At 42.0% G+C, this 14,357-nt stretch overlaps 2 protein-coding genes across 9 annotated transcripts in view; one reads left to right on the top strand and one right to left on the bottom strand.

The window, feature by feature from the left end:
- CFAP99 (cilia and flagella associated protein 99) overlaps positions 1 to 3,709 on the bottom strand; it is a 49,124-nt gene extending 45,415 nt beyond the window's left edge. Inside the window, exons 1-2 of one of the 4 annotated variants that reach the window (XM_085577584.1) lie at positions 3,529 to 3,709; positions 427 to 554 (exon numbers count right to left, since the gene is read on the bottom strand). In XM_085577584.1, coding sequence (XP_085433710.1) covers positions 427 to 546 — 120 coding nt within the window. In that variant the 5' untranslated portion in view covers positions 547 to 554; positions 3,529 to 3,709. Of the gene's footprint in view, positions 1 to 426; positions 555 to 3,128; positions 3,410 to 3,528 lie in introns of those variants that run through there. The other 3 variants (XM_021550731.4, XM_085577583.1, XM_085577585.1) reach the window with 3 other exon arrangements.
- Positions 3,710 to 3,942: 233 nt separating this feature from the next.
- ZFYVE28 (zinc finger FYVE-type containing 28) overlaps positions 3,943 to 14,357 on the top strand; it is a 148,362-nt gene continuing 137,947 nt past the window's right edge. For all 5 annotated transcript variants that reach the window (XM_021550715.4, XM_021550714.4, XM_021550713.3 and 2 more), the window contains exon 1: positions 3,943 to 4,164. In XM_021550715.4, the coding sequence (XP_021406390.2) occupies positions 4,126 to 4,164 (39 nt within the window). In that variant the 5' untranslated portion in view covers positions 3,943 to 4,125. The remainder of the gene's footprint in view (positions 4,165 to 14,357) is intronic.

The raw sequence follows: 14,357 nt of genomic DNA, 5'->3' as shown, positions 1-14,357 counted from the left end.
ATGTCCTCAAAGCAAGAATACCTGATCTTGTGACTCAGCTTTTGACCTGCATTTGTACATACAAATGGGTGGTGCTGTCAGAAACTTCTGCTTGGAAGGAAGAAAAGAGTAAGAATCTTCAAAACAGCTTAACCAGAAGTGGAACAGAAGTTTTCCCTATGACTATCTCATCAATTTTAGAAGGTTGTTGCTTTTTTTTCCCTTCCTCTTGTTGTTATCCAAGCAGTTTTTCAACCCCTCTGGGCTTTACTGCCATGTTTTCTGGTGATAACCATAAGAAATTTAGGCTTTACTCATGAACAAAAAATGTCACTGTAAGGGAAATCAATGAAAGCTACAACAACAGGTTAGAAAACAGATACCTTTGCATTTAAAATCACACAGTAACAAAGTAAACTGTGTAAGATCAACCAAACCTTAATATACCTGCAACATCATAGCTGATTCATTCAAGAAATCCTCCATGCTCTGATATTCAGGGTTGAATTTGTTAAGCTGTTGCACTATTAGTGCAATAAGTTCTCTGTGGCTGACCATCTTCACCATGGAGAATCCTATAAATACAGAAAATCATTATTTTTTCGTGCCTCCTTCAGTTGTGGCATAATGCATGGTGATAGGCTCATACAGAAGTTAGACTGCAGTAATGCAGAAGAGAACATTTAGGTCAAGCTTTCAAAATCACAGTTACTCAGAACAGCTGACAGGGGAAATGAAAATACAGTACAAACATCAAGAAAACAGAAGACAAAATGACATATTGTAAATATCTCAAAATATCTTAAGGATAAATGCTACTGCACCAGGTTATTTGACAAAATATAATTAAAGATAATATAGAAAGAAACATGGACTTTTCCCTGTGTGCACACAGGTCCTACTTAACACACTGCTGTTCCCAGTGAGATGTATCAGAAAGCAAAATTTTAGTCTTAAATTTCATCACATGTTGCTGTAAACAGCCTGTTTTTCAAAAGCAACAAAAGAACAGGAACAGAGAGGAATTATAAGGAAGCAGTGACTGTTGGTCAGCAGGCTGGGCCATGATCACAGCATTTCAGTGGTCTGGGCCACTGCCAAGGTTTGTGAAGGCACAGCAGTTGAGTATTTATGTTTGATGCTTTTCTTGTGAAATGACTGGATTTTGTCTCTCTCAAATGAAGCCTTATCCATATGTCTGAGAATGTGTAGGACTTGTTACCTCAATTTTAATATTCAGATGACAAGAACTATAATGCATTTGTTCCTACACACACACACACACACACACACACACACACACACACACACACACACACACACACACGTTGTTGTGTATGAAAGACCAATCACAGCAATTACCAGGCCTGAAAGTCATTAAGCTGGTTTAGCAATGGGAAAAAAAAAAAGTGAACAAAAGCACCTTTCCATGGTGAAAATAAAAATGTAATTTTGAAAATAATTCTTGTATTTTATATATCACAATATTTTGACGTCAATAAAGAATGCCTGATCCAGATGATTCATCCCCACTGTGGTAAACATAATTAATTTCTCCGTTTTAAGTATTATGATAATATTTCCAGACACAGTGGTATTGTACTCTACCTTTCAGTACCATCTTACTAAGTAATTGCCTAAAAAGCACTTTTCATTACTAATCTCAAAGAACTGAAAAAAAGAGTTTGTCTGTGATTACATTCACTATAGCCATTTAGGTACCTGTTATGATTAAGACAAAATGTCTAAATAAAAAAAAAAGTCCAGCAAAACAGGGTTGGATCCTAATAAGGGATGACAAATACAGAGAAAGGCACCACTGTGCAAGGGAATCACTGTTACTCCACTCCTCTGAGAATCATTTTTTTCTCAGGTAAGAACCTGCCAAGGTTCTTACACTCACAAGGGATTTTGGATAAGCGAGGGAGGAATATCTCTGTACTTCAGAGTGAATCATAATTCAGGCTCCAACAGCTCTGCCAGTAACAAATGCTTTTTGTTCTGGCATACCAGTAAGAAATTCGAGCTCTCATGCACTGATATCCACACCTCCTCCCAAATAACAATCATTAAGCCCCAAAACTGGAATGTGAAAACTAAGATGCCTTCAGATCTCTGAACACACAGGGGGTCTTAATAGAAAAGACCCCACTTCTAATAAGCTGTTATTATTTTTGGCAATGTTTTAAAAACATACACATTGAGAATAAAATGCTTCTTGTATGATATGCACCCTTATTTCCACACAATCGATTAGAAAACTACTCCAGTTATTATGTATCAAAGTGATATAAATTTATACTGTGTATAAAATGGCAGAAATTTTCTTCCATTATCAGCTGTAGATTTCAGTTAAAGGAGGCGAGAACCTGACTTGACCTTATTTTATGGTGGAGCTTGGAGATATTTTGAAAGCAATTACAGAGGATAAGAGTGGCCACAATTGTAGGAATTGGTTTCAGTGACCTGAAAGGTTCTTTCAGGTTTTATATCTGCTCCCACATTCCTGGCCTAGAAAGACTGTGATTGCACTTCCTCTAATGAAAGCTGTCCTTAAAAAGAGCTGAACTAAGCCTCCCTGCAAAATTCAGACAGATCAGATGGAAAATGTTCACTTTGAGGATCTTAATTTTACTTTTCATGTATTTGAATGTTTTGTATACCTACTGCAAGTGTTTTCCTTAACATGACGTGGTATTTTTTTATCTCTTAGCTCGCACAACTTTATAATTAAATACTTATTGTACAAAACCTTCTGCAAATAAGTTTTACTATGTTTATGAGGTGGGTTAACAAATGTTCACCAAGGCTGGCTACTTGCCCAAAATTTCAGGGGGCAAAGCCCAGCAACCCTGTCCACAGCGTAACACACTTGTAAGCCCCCTTGATGCTTTCTGTTGTACTTACAAACAGCTAATAAATACGAGCACTGAAAGAGAGCAGGTTTAGATTAGACATTCAGGAGGAACTCCTCCCTGTGAGGGTGGTGAGGCCCTGGCACAGGCTGCCCGGAGGATTTGTGTGTGCCCCATCCCTGGCAGTGCTCCAGCCCGGGCTGGATGGGGCTTGGAGCAGCCGGCTCCCGAGCAAGGTGTCCCTGCCCAGGGCGGGGGCGTTGGGAACGGATGAGCTTTAAGGTTCCTTCCTACCCAAACCACTCTGTGATCCTAGGACTGCATGAAAACAAAGGAGCGAAGGAGCCGCGAGCCTGCCCAGGGCACCCGCCGCTTTCACGCGTCGGGAATTGCACCCGGCTCGTTCCGGGGGTGTCACGTACGGCCACATCTGCCTCGCCCGGCCGCTGCCCCTCCCGTCCCCGGCCGTGCCCGCCGCTCCCGTCCCGGGCTGCTCCGTGTCCCGGCGCGGTCCCTCCAGCCGCGGCGACCCCGCGCGCGCCGTTGCCAAGGAGCGCGAGGGCTGCTGGGAGCTGTAGTCCTGCTGCGAGCCCGCCTCAGTGCTGCGAAACGGCGCGACCGGGCACCCGGAACTACACGAGCGCGGAAACAAGATGGCGGCGGCTGTTTGCTGCCGTTGCCACGGAGCTAGTACCTTTCCCCCCGGGTGTTTCCGCTCATGCACAGCCAGCGGTCGGTGGCGCGCCAGTTTCTGGAGCACGGACAGCGCTGGCGGGCGTTGGTAGGGTCTGCGAGTCCCGAGCGGACGCGCGCAGGGCGGCCCGCGGAAAACTACAACTCCCGGCAGCCACCGCAACAAGGCGTTCGCCGGGGCGTGGCCTGCGCGGCACGCATCTTCCCGCCCCCTCCACGTGTTACGCAAATGAGCAGGTTGATGGGCGGGGCAACTGCGCGTGCCCGCCCCGGGCCGCCACCCTATTGGGTGGGGAGGGGAGGGCGCGGGGGCGGTGTCGCGCATGCGCGGTGGGGCGGCGCTGCCGCCGGCCGCGCAATGTTTTGGGGGCGGTCGGGGCGGCGCGGCGCGCGCGGAGCCGCCGGACGGTCCCTGCGCTGACGGGAGCGCCCGGCGGCCGCTCCGCGGGGAAGCGCGGCGGAGCGGGAGCAGAGCGCGACCCGGGGAGCTCCCAGCCAGGGGCACGGCTCGCCTCGGTCCTCCGAGCGGCGCGGGTGTGGAGCCGGCAGCTCCCGTGGCAGCGGCGGCGGCGGCAGCGGGGTGCCAGCGGCCGCGGTGATGATGAACAGGTTCAGAAAGTGGCTGTACAAACCCAAGGCAAGTTGCGAGGAGCCGCCGCTGCCCGGGGTCACCGTCACGGCGCGGGTGGAAGTCGGGACGCGGCTCCCGGCGCGCAGCCGCGGGTCGCTCCGCGGCCGGGGGCGCCGTGTGGGGCGAGCGGAGCCCGCGGGCGGAGCGCGGGAGCGGCGCGGAGCGCGGCGCCCGCTGCGGCGGGATGACAAAGCAGAGCGGGAGCCGCTCCGAGCCGCGGGGCCGCTCCGAGCCGCGGGGCCGCTCCGAGCCGCGGGGCCGCTCCGAGCCGCGGGGCCGCTCCGAGCCGCGGGGCCGCTCCGAGCGGGAGCCGCTCCGAGCCGCGGGGCCGCTCCGAGCGGGAGCCGCTCCGAGCCGCGGGGCCGCTCCGAGCCGCGGGGCCGCTCCGAGCCGCGGCGGGCTCGGGGCTCCGCCGGCACCGCGGGGAGGCGGCGGAGCCCGGGCGGCGCTCCCGGGGCGCTGCGGGCTGCGCCGAGCCCGGCTCCGGGAGATGTTCGGGCGCTCCTGTTGTGCCGTTAACGCTGTGTGTGTGCACCTGGAAACTTCGGAAGTTAGGAGATCTATTGCGAGGTGCTCTGTGAGTGTTTTGTGCCCTTCTCGCTTTGAAATTCTTGGAAGGAATCCAAGAATCGCAGTTTGCTTTGCAACGAAATTATCATCCTCTGCCTCGAGTTAAGTAACAACTGTCTGGAGAGTGATCTTATCTGGTGTGTGATGTTCGGCTCGTAAATCAAGGACATTACTGGTTTTGAACATCTCTAGCATCTTTTTTCTTGTCCGGCCGTTACAGCAGTCAGTATAGTTATTCACTTTCTGAAGTATTTGATTTAATTTTGGTTTCTGTTGGTCTCTATCAGACGTTTTTTCCTATGCTTTGCTATCAGTCTTGGGTCTCAGTTTGTGCACCTTCCATGTACTCCGTTCTTTTGGCTGTATTTTGGCCAGTATGTTGCAGTGAAAAAAAAAAAAAAGCCGAGGTGATGCTGTAAAATAAAAGTTCATATTACACTGGCTTTATGGATTTTACATGTAGTCCTAACTTTTGGGAACTGCTGAAGAACGTATAATTGTCAGATATTGCTGCTAATAACTGCAAGAGAGAGAATGTAGAGATTTAGTAACCAGAAATACAGTAACAAGTTATAGGTAACTTAAATTGAATTTTCTTATTTGTAGGTGTTTTATACAAGGGAAGAATAGTTAATGAACAAAAAGGAAAACTGTTAAATGCAGAGGAAATATTTTTCAATACAGCTCTTGTCACTGTTTTTTAAACAAAAGTCACTAGATTTCACATTGTTTTTCTTTCTAATAGCAATTTTATCTTTTTGTGATAAAACTTGTTTTTTAATTTGCTGACCCTTTCTTGTAAGGCATGTGTTGGGCATTCAGGATCTGTATCAAATAAGGTATACTTATAGTTCTGTGGGACTTCTCTTGGGGTAAAGTGACTTTTCAAGCCTGTTGCATGACAATGGGCCTCATAAATCAGGAACGCCTATTGCTGTTGGTTTAGAACCAGCACCACTGCTTTTTGTTGTCTATTTATACCTTCTTTGCCAACAGTTTTTCTTAGTTTCAGTAGCTTACGACGTCATTTTTGTTCTGGTATTCAGAATGCATTGCTGGTGAATTGTAAGAGCTCCAGAAAAAGGCATTTTTCCTGGTGTGCTTGTTGAGTGGGTGTGGATCGTGTCATTAAATACACAGAGGTTTGAATAGCACTTCTTTTATAGAAGGTGAGGCAGAGGATCTCACATGTAGAGACTGTACCTTTCCTGGTTGTATTGCTTGCTTTTGTATTTAAAGGAATTTGCAATGTTTCCCAAAAGATCAGTGGGTTCCAGAGTCTGTTTTGAATGTAATGTGTTTTGAAGAGGACTTTGCTGAATACTTACTCTGGTGGGGGCACTCAGGTCTCAGGATTTATGTTACTTGTGTTAGGTACTGTGGGCTCCAGGTGCATTTTATCAGTTAGGTTTTGCTGCTCCCAGTGATGGGGAATACTTCTTCTGAAATATTCCAGGTCCTACTGTCATATAATAGGACTTGTGTATGGCAGCAGATTTTGATACCACTGGGTGTTTGGTCCAGAGCTTTGGTGTCTATTCAGAGGTACTTTTGAAGGCAAGGGGTGGGATGACATCAGAGTGCAGCAAATTCATAGTACAGCCTGCTCAAAAACCTGAATATATGGAGTAGCTTAATCCTAGGGGAACTATTTCATAATTCATCCCTGAAAAAACACAGCCCCAAAATATGTAAATTAATTCAGCTTAATCTTTTTAAATGGTGGAGACAAGGAAATGAAATAGAGTGCTTAACAAGGTGAAATCACAAAAATCTTGGGGTAATCATGAGTTACTGCAAGATGCACGACCTGCATCGAGGCAGGGGTATTTACTTGGTAACTGCTGCATCTGTTTGAACATACCAAGAATGGGAGAGAAAATGTGGGTGTAGGAAGTGGAAGATCTTGACTAATGTTGTGAGTGTGTCACGGGAACAGCACGGCTTCCCTAGATCCTTGTTCAGTCAGTGCTCTTCCTGCCCAGCTCTGTTCCTCAGGTATGCTGATACGCCAGATTCTGATAAACTGGATCAAATGCCAGCGGTAGAGGTAACCAGAGAATGAAATAAATAGCAGTGACGTGATCTGTAGAGCTGCCGGGAGGCAGACTTTTAACTGATGTATTGGAGACAGAGCAGAGACAAGATTTTGTTTCCAGCCTCCTGTGCCACATTGATTGTTGTTTAATTTTTAAAATGTTGTCTGTAATATGTGTTTTGCTTTTGGGGACTGTGGATTCAATGGGTTTTTAAGTGTTTGGAGGGAGGATGGTGTTTGCTTCTGAACACTTTTGCAGAGGGGTGCTTTTGAAGCAGTAGTGTTCTTGAATTGCAGCGCATCGGTGGAGCAATAGTTACTCTGACCTCCTCAGGACACTGCAGGCTTCCCAGGCATCACCACCTTTCTGAGGCAAAAGAACGGTCCTGTCTAAATCAAGATATTTGTCTGTGTGCACAGATATCATAGAAATGTTCCCTGCCACTTCTGGGAATTTCTTATCTTGTACCTGCTGGAACATTCCACAGGTGTCCGGTCAGAATCTGCTCCCAGGAAAATCTGAGTGTCCAGCAAAAATGGGCTGGTTTTGCAGAGATTTGAAATGCATTTGATGTCCAGAGAATACAGAATAATTTCTATGAATGCTGCTGCTTAAATCTGGAGACTAGCTTGAAAAATACATGGGTTACTAGCTCATAGAGGTACCTGCTTTGAATTGAGCTGATGTTTATTGCTATTTTAAAAGAGCTGTTTTGTGTATGATGGGGAAAAAAAGTCTGTCTCTAACCACAACTTGAATATGTTTTTTAATCTGTTTAACATAACAGACTGAAACATCTTCAGGGTATGTTTATTTTTCATGTTTTTATTTTAGAAATATTGCTTATTTGGTGTTTATATCTCTGAATTGTTTTGCTCCTAGTTTCTTTCACATAGTAAATGTGAACTTCTAGCAGCTATGTTCCTGTAATTCAGTCAAAATTTGTAATTTTTGGTAGTAAAGTTACTACTTTGTGAATGCCTGACCCCAGTTAAAGGATGCTCACAAAATATGCATAAAGTCTGGAGGTTTTGTCGGTGTGTTTTTAACACCCCCCCCTTCTCTAAGACTGACCAAAGTGCAGCTGTGCCCTCAGGGTCTGTTTTAAATCAAAGTCTGTCTGACTCCCATGGGGCTGTGAAGGTGGGTTCACTGAAATGGCCCCAACTTGTAGCTAGGAGCGAGCACTTACTGACAAGTGGGTACTCAGCACAGCTCTTTCACACCCTTGAGAGGCTGAGCATCTTCTCCCCCTGGAGTGCTTGAGATGCTGAGAATCGTAGTTACTTTCTTCCCCTGTGTTTATTCTGAAATCCTGTTCGTGGGTCTCTTAAATCTGATAATTACTTTCTACAGCTGGATTAGCAGATAAATCTTCAAGAGGTTCTTGCTGCTTGTTAATTGTGTCTGCAGTGGTGCTCTGTGATCAGATGTAGCATTTAGGGATAACTGGAATGGCAGGTACTTGGAGGAGGTTTGTTTCTCTGTGCGTAGTGGCTTTTTCTTTCCTTTTTAAAGGATCTTAGCTATATTTCTATGAAAGTAAGCCATAGCTAGTAATAATTGTTGCTACTTATAGTTGTTAAAAGATTTGGAGCAGCAGATAGGTATGCTAACTAAAAAAAAGGCTTAATAGATAGTAAAAGGGTATATTGGAACAAGCAAGTAAGATGAAGAGAGTATGCTTAGCTGATCTAGAGCAATCCCTTAAAGTAGAAAAGTGAGAGCCAGTGGCAAAACTCAAAAATATCCAAATAACCTCTGGGAGGTTCTGTATCAAAAAAAAAAAAAAAAAAAAAAATAGTTCTAGGTGAACGTTGAACACCAAAATCTTCACAAAGTAATTTTTCTCAGCAGCCTTGTAATCTGACTCCAAAAAGTAAAAGATACAGTAGGAAATAGCTGATTTGTTTTTTTTAATGGTATGAAAAGAAACATGTTTGCAGGATTTTTTGGTAGGAAAAGACTGTAAGTAGAAAAAGGGATTTTAAATATGAATAGAAGTTTGTTAGAAGAATGGAAGGTAGTAAAAAAGTACACAGTTAACTGTGCTTAATATAATGCAAAAAGCATTTTTAAAATTGGGTCAGTAGATTGAGATGCAGGAAGAGAGAGAATTATTTTAGGCAGCGTTTAAATGGATGGAAATGTCAGAAACGAAAAAGGACAAAGCTGCTGGAATTGCCAAACAACTATTGATACTTGTTTGGGGGGCGTGAATAAAAAAAGGATGGTTTCCCAGTGATAGATGGAAAGCAGCTAGTATCTCAGTTTACCTATAATTTTCAAATCTTAAAAGTGAATTTGCTATTCACAGAAGAGAATTAGAGCATGTTTATTCTTGGGAAAAATGTCTTAAAATGAACAGTGAAAGAACAGGTAAATGCTATTAATAACTTACTTTTGTTTGACTGGTGCCATACAGTATTCAAAACCTTTGGGCACAACAGTTTGTGAACAAAATTTATTATTTAGTGTAATATTTATATTAGCAACTAATGACTTTCCAAGACAGAAGATTGAGGAGTTTTTCTTACTTGAGAAAACAGCTGTTACTGGCTTTTTGAAAAGTCCCTGTTTTAATGATCAGCTCTTTGATCTCACTTAACTGTGTAATTATTCTTGTTGTCCCTCTCTGATCAGAGTCTGCAGCTATTTAACTACATTAATCAGTGTTATTGATAACAATCCTGAGGAAGGCAACTTATAAATCATCATGCATTATTCAGTTTTGCATATTGAATTGCTTCATTTTAGAAGCACCATCTAGTGGTTTGAACACAAGTGTGGGAGCTAATAATTCTTTGCTGATGTATTGTAGCACTGCAGCTAAATCAAGACAATTACTTGCAGTCATATTGTTTCTTAGCCTTGGTTTACCTGTAGCTGAAAAAGGGAAAGAGACCACTCTTCTGGTTGTCTAACAGAATTGCTTGTTTGTTTTTAATTACTCTGATGTGAAGTGTGTTTGTACCTCGTGAAATTATTTTTTGATGTGGATTGCTGTGATCAGAATCATAAGATATCAGATGCTAAGTCCATCTAGTCTGGTGTGATGTCTGGTGGTTATCTCTGTCCTGCAGCAGATGCCTAGGGACAAAGAAGAGATGAATGGAAACTGCTGTCTCCTCTGGGCTCTTCTAAAAGATTTGGTAGTCTGCAGCATAGGAGTTTGTTGAGCTACAGATGGTGCTCTTATTTTTCAACAGCTCATGAAGTTTTTTTATTTTTAATGACTAATAATTTTTCAATTCATTAATATTTCTGGTCTTCATAATAACAGTTAACTTCTTGGTACTTAAAGCTGAGTTTTATTCCAGTGGAGTAAACATTTTCTTTAGAAGCTTTTTCAAACAGCCAGTGGTGTTACCTAGTGTGTCCCTTGTCCTGCAGACTCATCTTCTGGTGTTTCTCCAGGAAACCTGATTTCGATGTTTAGATTCTGTTGTTCTCCTCCCACAATGTGATGGTAGTTAACAGACTTTAGAAAAAAAAATACTCCTTAAAAATCACAGTGAATTTGTCCTAGGTTATTTTAGAGGAATGCCAAAAAACTCCCACTAAGAATAACCTCAGCACCAGACTACAGAAGAACATTTTCTTATGAACTAACTGAAAAATAAACAGTGCAAATGCTGTTGATGTGCTGCATTTAACTGCTTTAATAGTTATGGTGAACTACTTTCCTGGCAGTTGTGCTGGCAACATTGACTTAAATTAATTCAGCAGAACTATTTTTAAATGATGGTGTTAAAAATAAATTATTTGAAGGCTGCGTATATTTATTTGGCTCACATTTGAAGAACTGACCCACCTTCATAGTGCATGTGAAAGAACAAGTTTCTCCAGCTTGGTTGTTTTACTGGAGGATGATGCTAAATTTGAGTCTGTCTTACCTGTTCTCAGCTGAGTCTTTGTTTTCATCTTGAACATACTCAGTATTCCAGCTGTTCATTGTGTCTCAAATGACAAGCTGGGATCACTGGTGTAATGGCCATGTGCCCCCTGCTTGCATTTGGGAAGTGAGCTGCTGCATTCCATGCTAGCTGAGGCTCCTGAATCCTATAAACTCGAGCTGCCCCTAAGTCAGCTAAAGCAAAGCACTTAGCCTGGCTCTGGTGGACAGCTCAGTGTAACAAGATATGGTTTTCCTTTGAGGCACTGTCTGCTGTCTGCTACTTGAAAACAGGTGAGTGACAGAAGTTATAATGCATTTTCTAGAAGTCTACATCTAGGGTGGAGCAAAGAATGAGATTTTTTTGAGAGCTAGAATGTTCAGACAACTTAAATATAAAACATTCCTGGCTCACTACACCTTGCTGGTGTGACTGTAAAGTCTTGCTCTTATTTATTTTGATGACAAGGGTCAGACTTACAACATCCTGTTTGTCTGTTCTACCCTGCAGGGTTTTCCTGCTTGTCACTACAGTAGTCAGTGGCTTTTTTGCGTTATTATTTAGACCTCTAGCTTGACAATTCCTCTTGACCTTCCTGATCCTGTAGATGGTGGTTCTTCCTCTGGTCCTTCTGCGTTCACCACCCTCTCCTCCATTGCTGTTACTACTTTTGATACTGTTTAGGAATAACATGCCCTGAAAAGCTGATAAACAGGAGCCGAGTTCTGCCTCTACTTGGCATAGTCTTGGTAGGCCATAAGCTTGTTTTTCTTCTCATGTAGGGTCTTTATTCATACTTGATAGTCATTCAGAATGAATAATGTAAGAGTGGGCATCGTATCAGTACTGGATACACCATTCTGGGTGAATGAAAGGGAAGCAAATGGGGGGAAAGAAACTGGAGGAGACAGGTGAAAAAGATGGGGTTAAAGAAAAGACTTGCCATAGAAATGTTAGAAAAATAGTTTGAGAGAGGAAAAAGGGAGGATGACTCTCCTACTCTTTCAAAATGCCTACTCTTTATTTTGAAATGGAACACAGGTTAATTTAAATCAGGGTGATGTTTATGCTGGAATGTGTTAATTCCTGTCATCAAGTGGCACTTTGATCTCTGAGAATCATAGGTGGCTGAGGCTAAACTAACCGGATGCTCAGGGTGTTCTGCATTTCTGCTTTGCATTCTTCTAATTCTCACCTTCCTTTGTAGCCTTTAAATGTAGGAAACATTTCCTGACCTTCTGGAGTTCATCAGATGTTCAAAACCACAGTTTTTTCAGGCTATTGTTTCCTGCCAAGAAATGACCTGAGCCTGAAAGGGGTCTTGAGTGTTTGTCTAGAAATGACTTTTGGATGTTTGTCATCTAATAAACTTCTTTTATGAATGGTGTGGGCTCTCATAGTAATGTCTTTGTCTAATTCTCCTTTTGTAAGCACCAATCTCCAGGCAGAAATGTTACCTTTCTGTGTTGGTCCAGTTGTTGAAGTTTGTCTGCTCTTAGCATACAAATGAGAACATACCAACATTCTTCCTGTAAAACCCTCCAAATCCTCTCAAAGCACTGTCTGCTTTTTACTTTATTTTCAAGATTCCTGAATAGGGAGTGGATGTCTGCATTGCTAAATATTCAATGTTTTTTTCTAAGTATTTTTTGTAAAGCTGGACCAGTACATCTGATCTAGTCAACAGCCTTACAAAAATGTCTTGATGGAATTGGTGTAATTTTATGGTGCAAGATGGGTGGAAGCCCTTACAGAGTAAGGAAGAGTTAGTATGATGTAAGGAACAGGCAGAAATGCAGAGGCCCTTCTAATCTCATCTGGAACCCATGATTTATTTTGCTATGTATTTTAAGGAATCTTGCAGGTCCTCACTGAGGTGTAAGAGATGATGTGGGAATGGCAGCTAGCTTTTTCTGTGTCCCTTGGTGATGAGTGGTGCTTACATGAGGTCCTGTAAGGACAAGTGGTGCCATGGGTGCTTATTGCAAGTGTACAACACAGGTCTTGTTTGTGTGGATGTAGTTTTGATTGCAGTGATTTTTCTTTAAGTCTGTTTTTCTTTGATATGAATGTTCATGGTGGAGAGTTTGGCTGGATTTAAAGGTTTGTTTTCAAGACCATAGCAGCAGTGTGTTCTTTTGAGGAATGATCTTCCTGTGCACTGCACATCTATCTTACTTTTTTTTTTGTTTTTTAAAGTCGAGCATAAGGAAGTTGTCATGATCAGGAGGAAATAATTGGAAGAGGCCTTATGTTAAAAAGTGCTTAATGTGCACTGACAGGTGCTCACTGGTGTTAATTGTTAAATTTGGCTAATATTTTCTTTATATTGAAGTAGTTGAGAACTGATGTGTTTATGTAGGAGAGTCTGGTTTCAGCTATTGTGATGGTGTTCTGGAGTTATTTTATGGAAGAGCATCTGCAGTAGTTTTATTGTATTTTGATAATTCCTTTGTTAATGATATTGTTGAAGCAGCTGACTAAGTATATTTGAAGAGAATATTATATCCACAGCAAGTATTCTCATTTTCACTAAGACTGGTTTTTGTGGATGTTTTTTTGTTAGCTTTGCTGTTATTTGGAATTTTAAAATTTTTTTTAAGTTTCTTTTTAATTATTTTCCCCTAGGTTATATCATACCCTTGTATCCAAAAGTTTTGTTTACTACTTGCAATGTCTTCTGTTTCCCTAACATTCCCTACATTTTTTGGTGGAGTTTTGTGCATAATTGCAAACCTGCTATAATTTTTTTTCCTTCTTGATTTCAGTCAGGATACTTGACAAATACTAGACCTGATAGTAGTGGTGACAGTAGGAAGATAGGGACTGAAATAGAAAGGCAGTAGTTTTTTTTCTCTTCACTTCTCTCACTAGAAGAGACAAGGAAGCAAGGCTTCTTATTGGGCATTTAGGCATTTTTCTTTATTTTAGAGTCTCTATTCTGTTGACAATTTTTTTGTCCAGTGATTTTTAAACTTATATTTTCTCAATTAATTTGCAACACTATTTCCTTTGACAATTAGCTTATTTCAGGAAGCCTTAGTCTTAGGTTGTAATTATTTCTTTTTCTATTGAAATTTGAGAGTTACTATTTGGCAGTTTCATAGTAGACAGTCCTGTGTATAATTGATAGAATAAACCAATAAGTTAACGTTAAACTCTTACTTCTGAATTCTGAAGTATTTTTAGACATGGAACTGGGATGCAATTTTTTTCAAAAATGAATGAATCTTTGAAAAGATGACATGCTTTTTAGAATGAAAACATTAAAACCATATTTTACATTAGAAATGTTCTGTTAATTTCTTGGTATAATATATATATATCTGTCTTCATGTCTATATAATGTACTGTTCTGATGTTAAAAAGTAGTGTTGGTGAATTGTAGGTGCCTCATTGGGTTTATTTCCTGTGAAACAAAGAGGTTGTTGTATAATATCATCTGACTTGTTCAGTGCATTTGATTAGCTTTTGGATTAATTTTGAAAAGAAATGTGTCTAGTAGAAATTTGTACGTTGTGAGAAATCATACACTATGTAAGACAATAATTCATGAGTAATCCTGAAGAGTTAAGAGGTGACAACCTTTCTCCTGGAAACATTAGTTTTACTGTAAGAAGGATAAGCACAATTTTGCTTAAGCCCAGAGTTGTTTGTTATCAGTCCGGTCAAGCAGTGAAATGTTGTGAGGTTG

This window comes from Lonchura striata, chromosome 4 (genome assembly GCF_050655825.1).
Source record: "Lonchura striata isolate lonStrDom1 chromosome 4, ASM5065582v1, whole genome shotgun sequence".
NCBI classification, from domain to species: Eukaryota; Metazoa; Chordata; class Aves; order Passeriformes; family Estrildidae; genus Lonchura; species Lonchura striata.
This window is presented reverse-complemented; position numbering and strand designations above follow the sequence as displayed.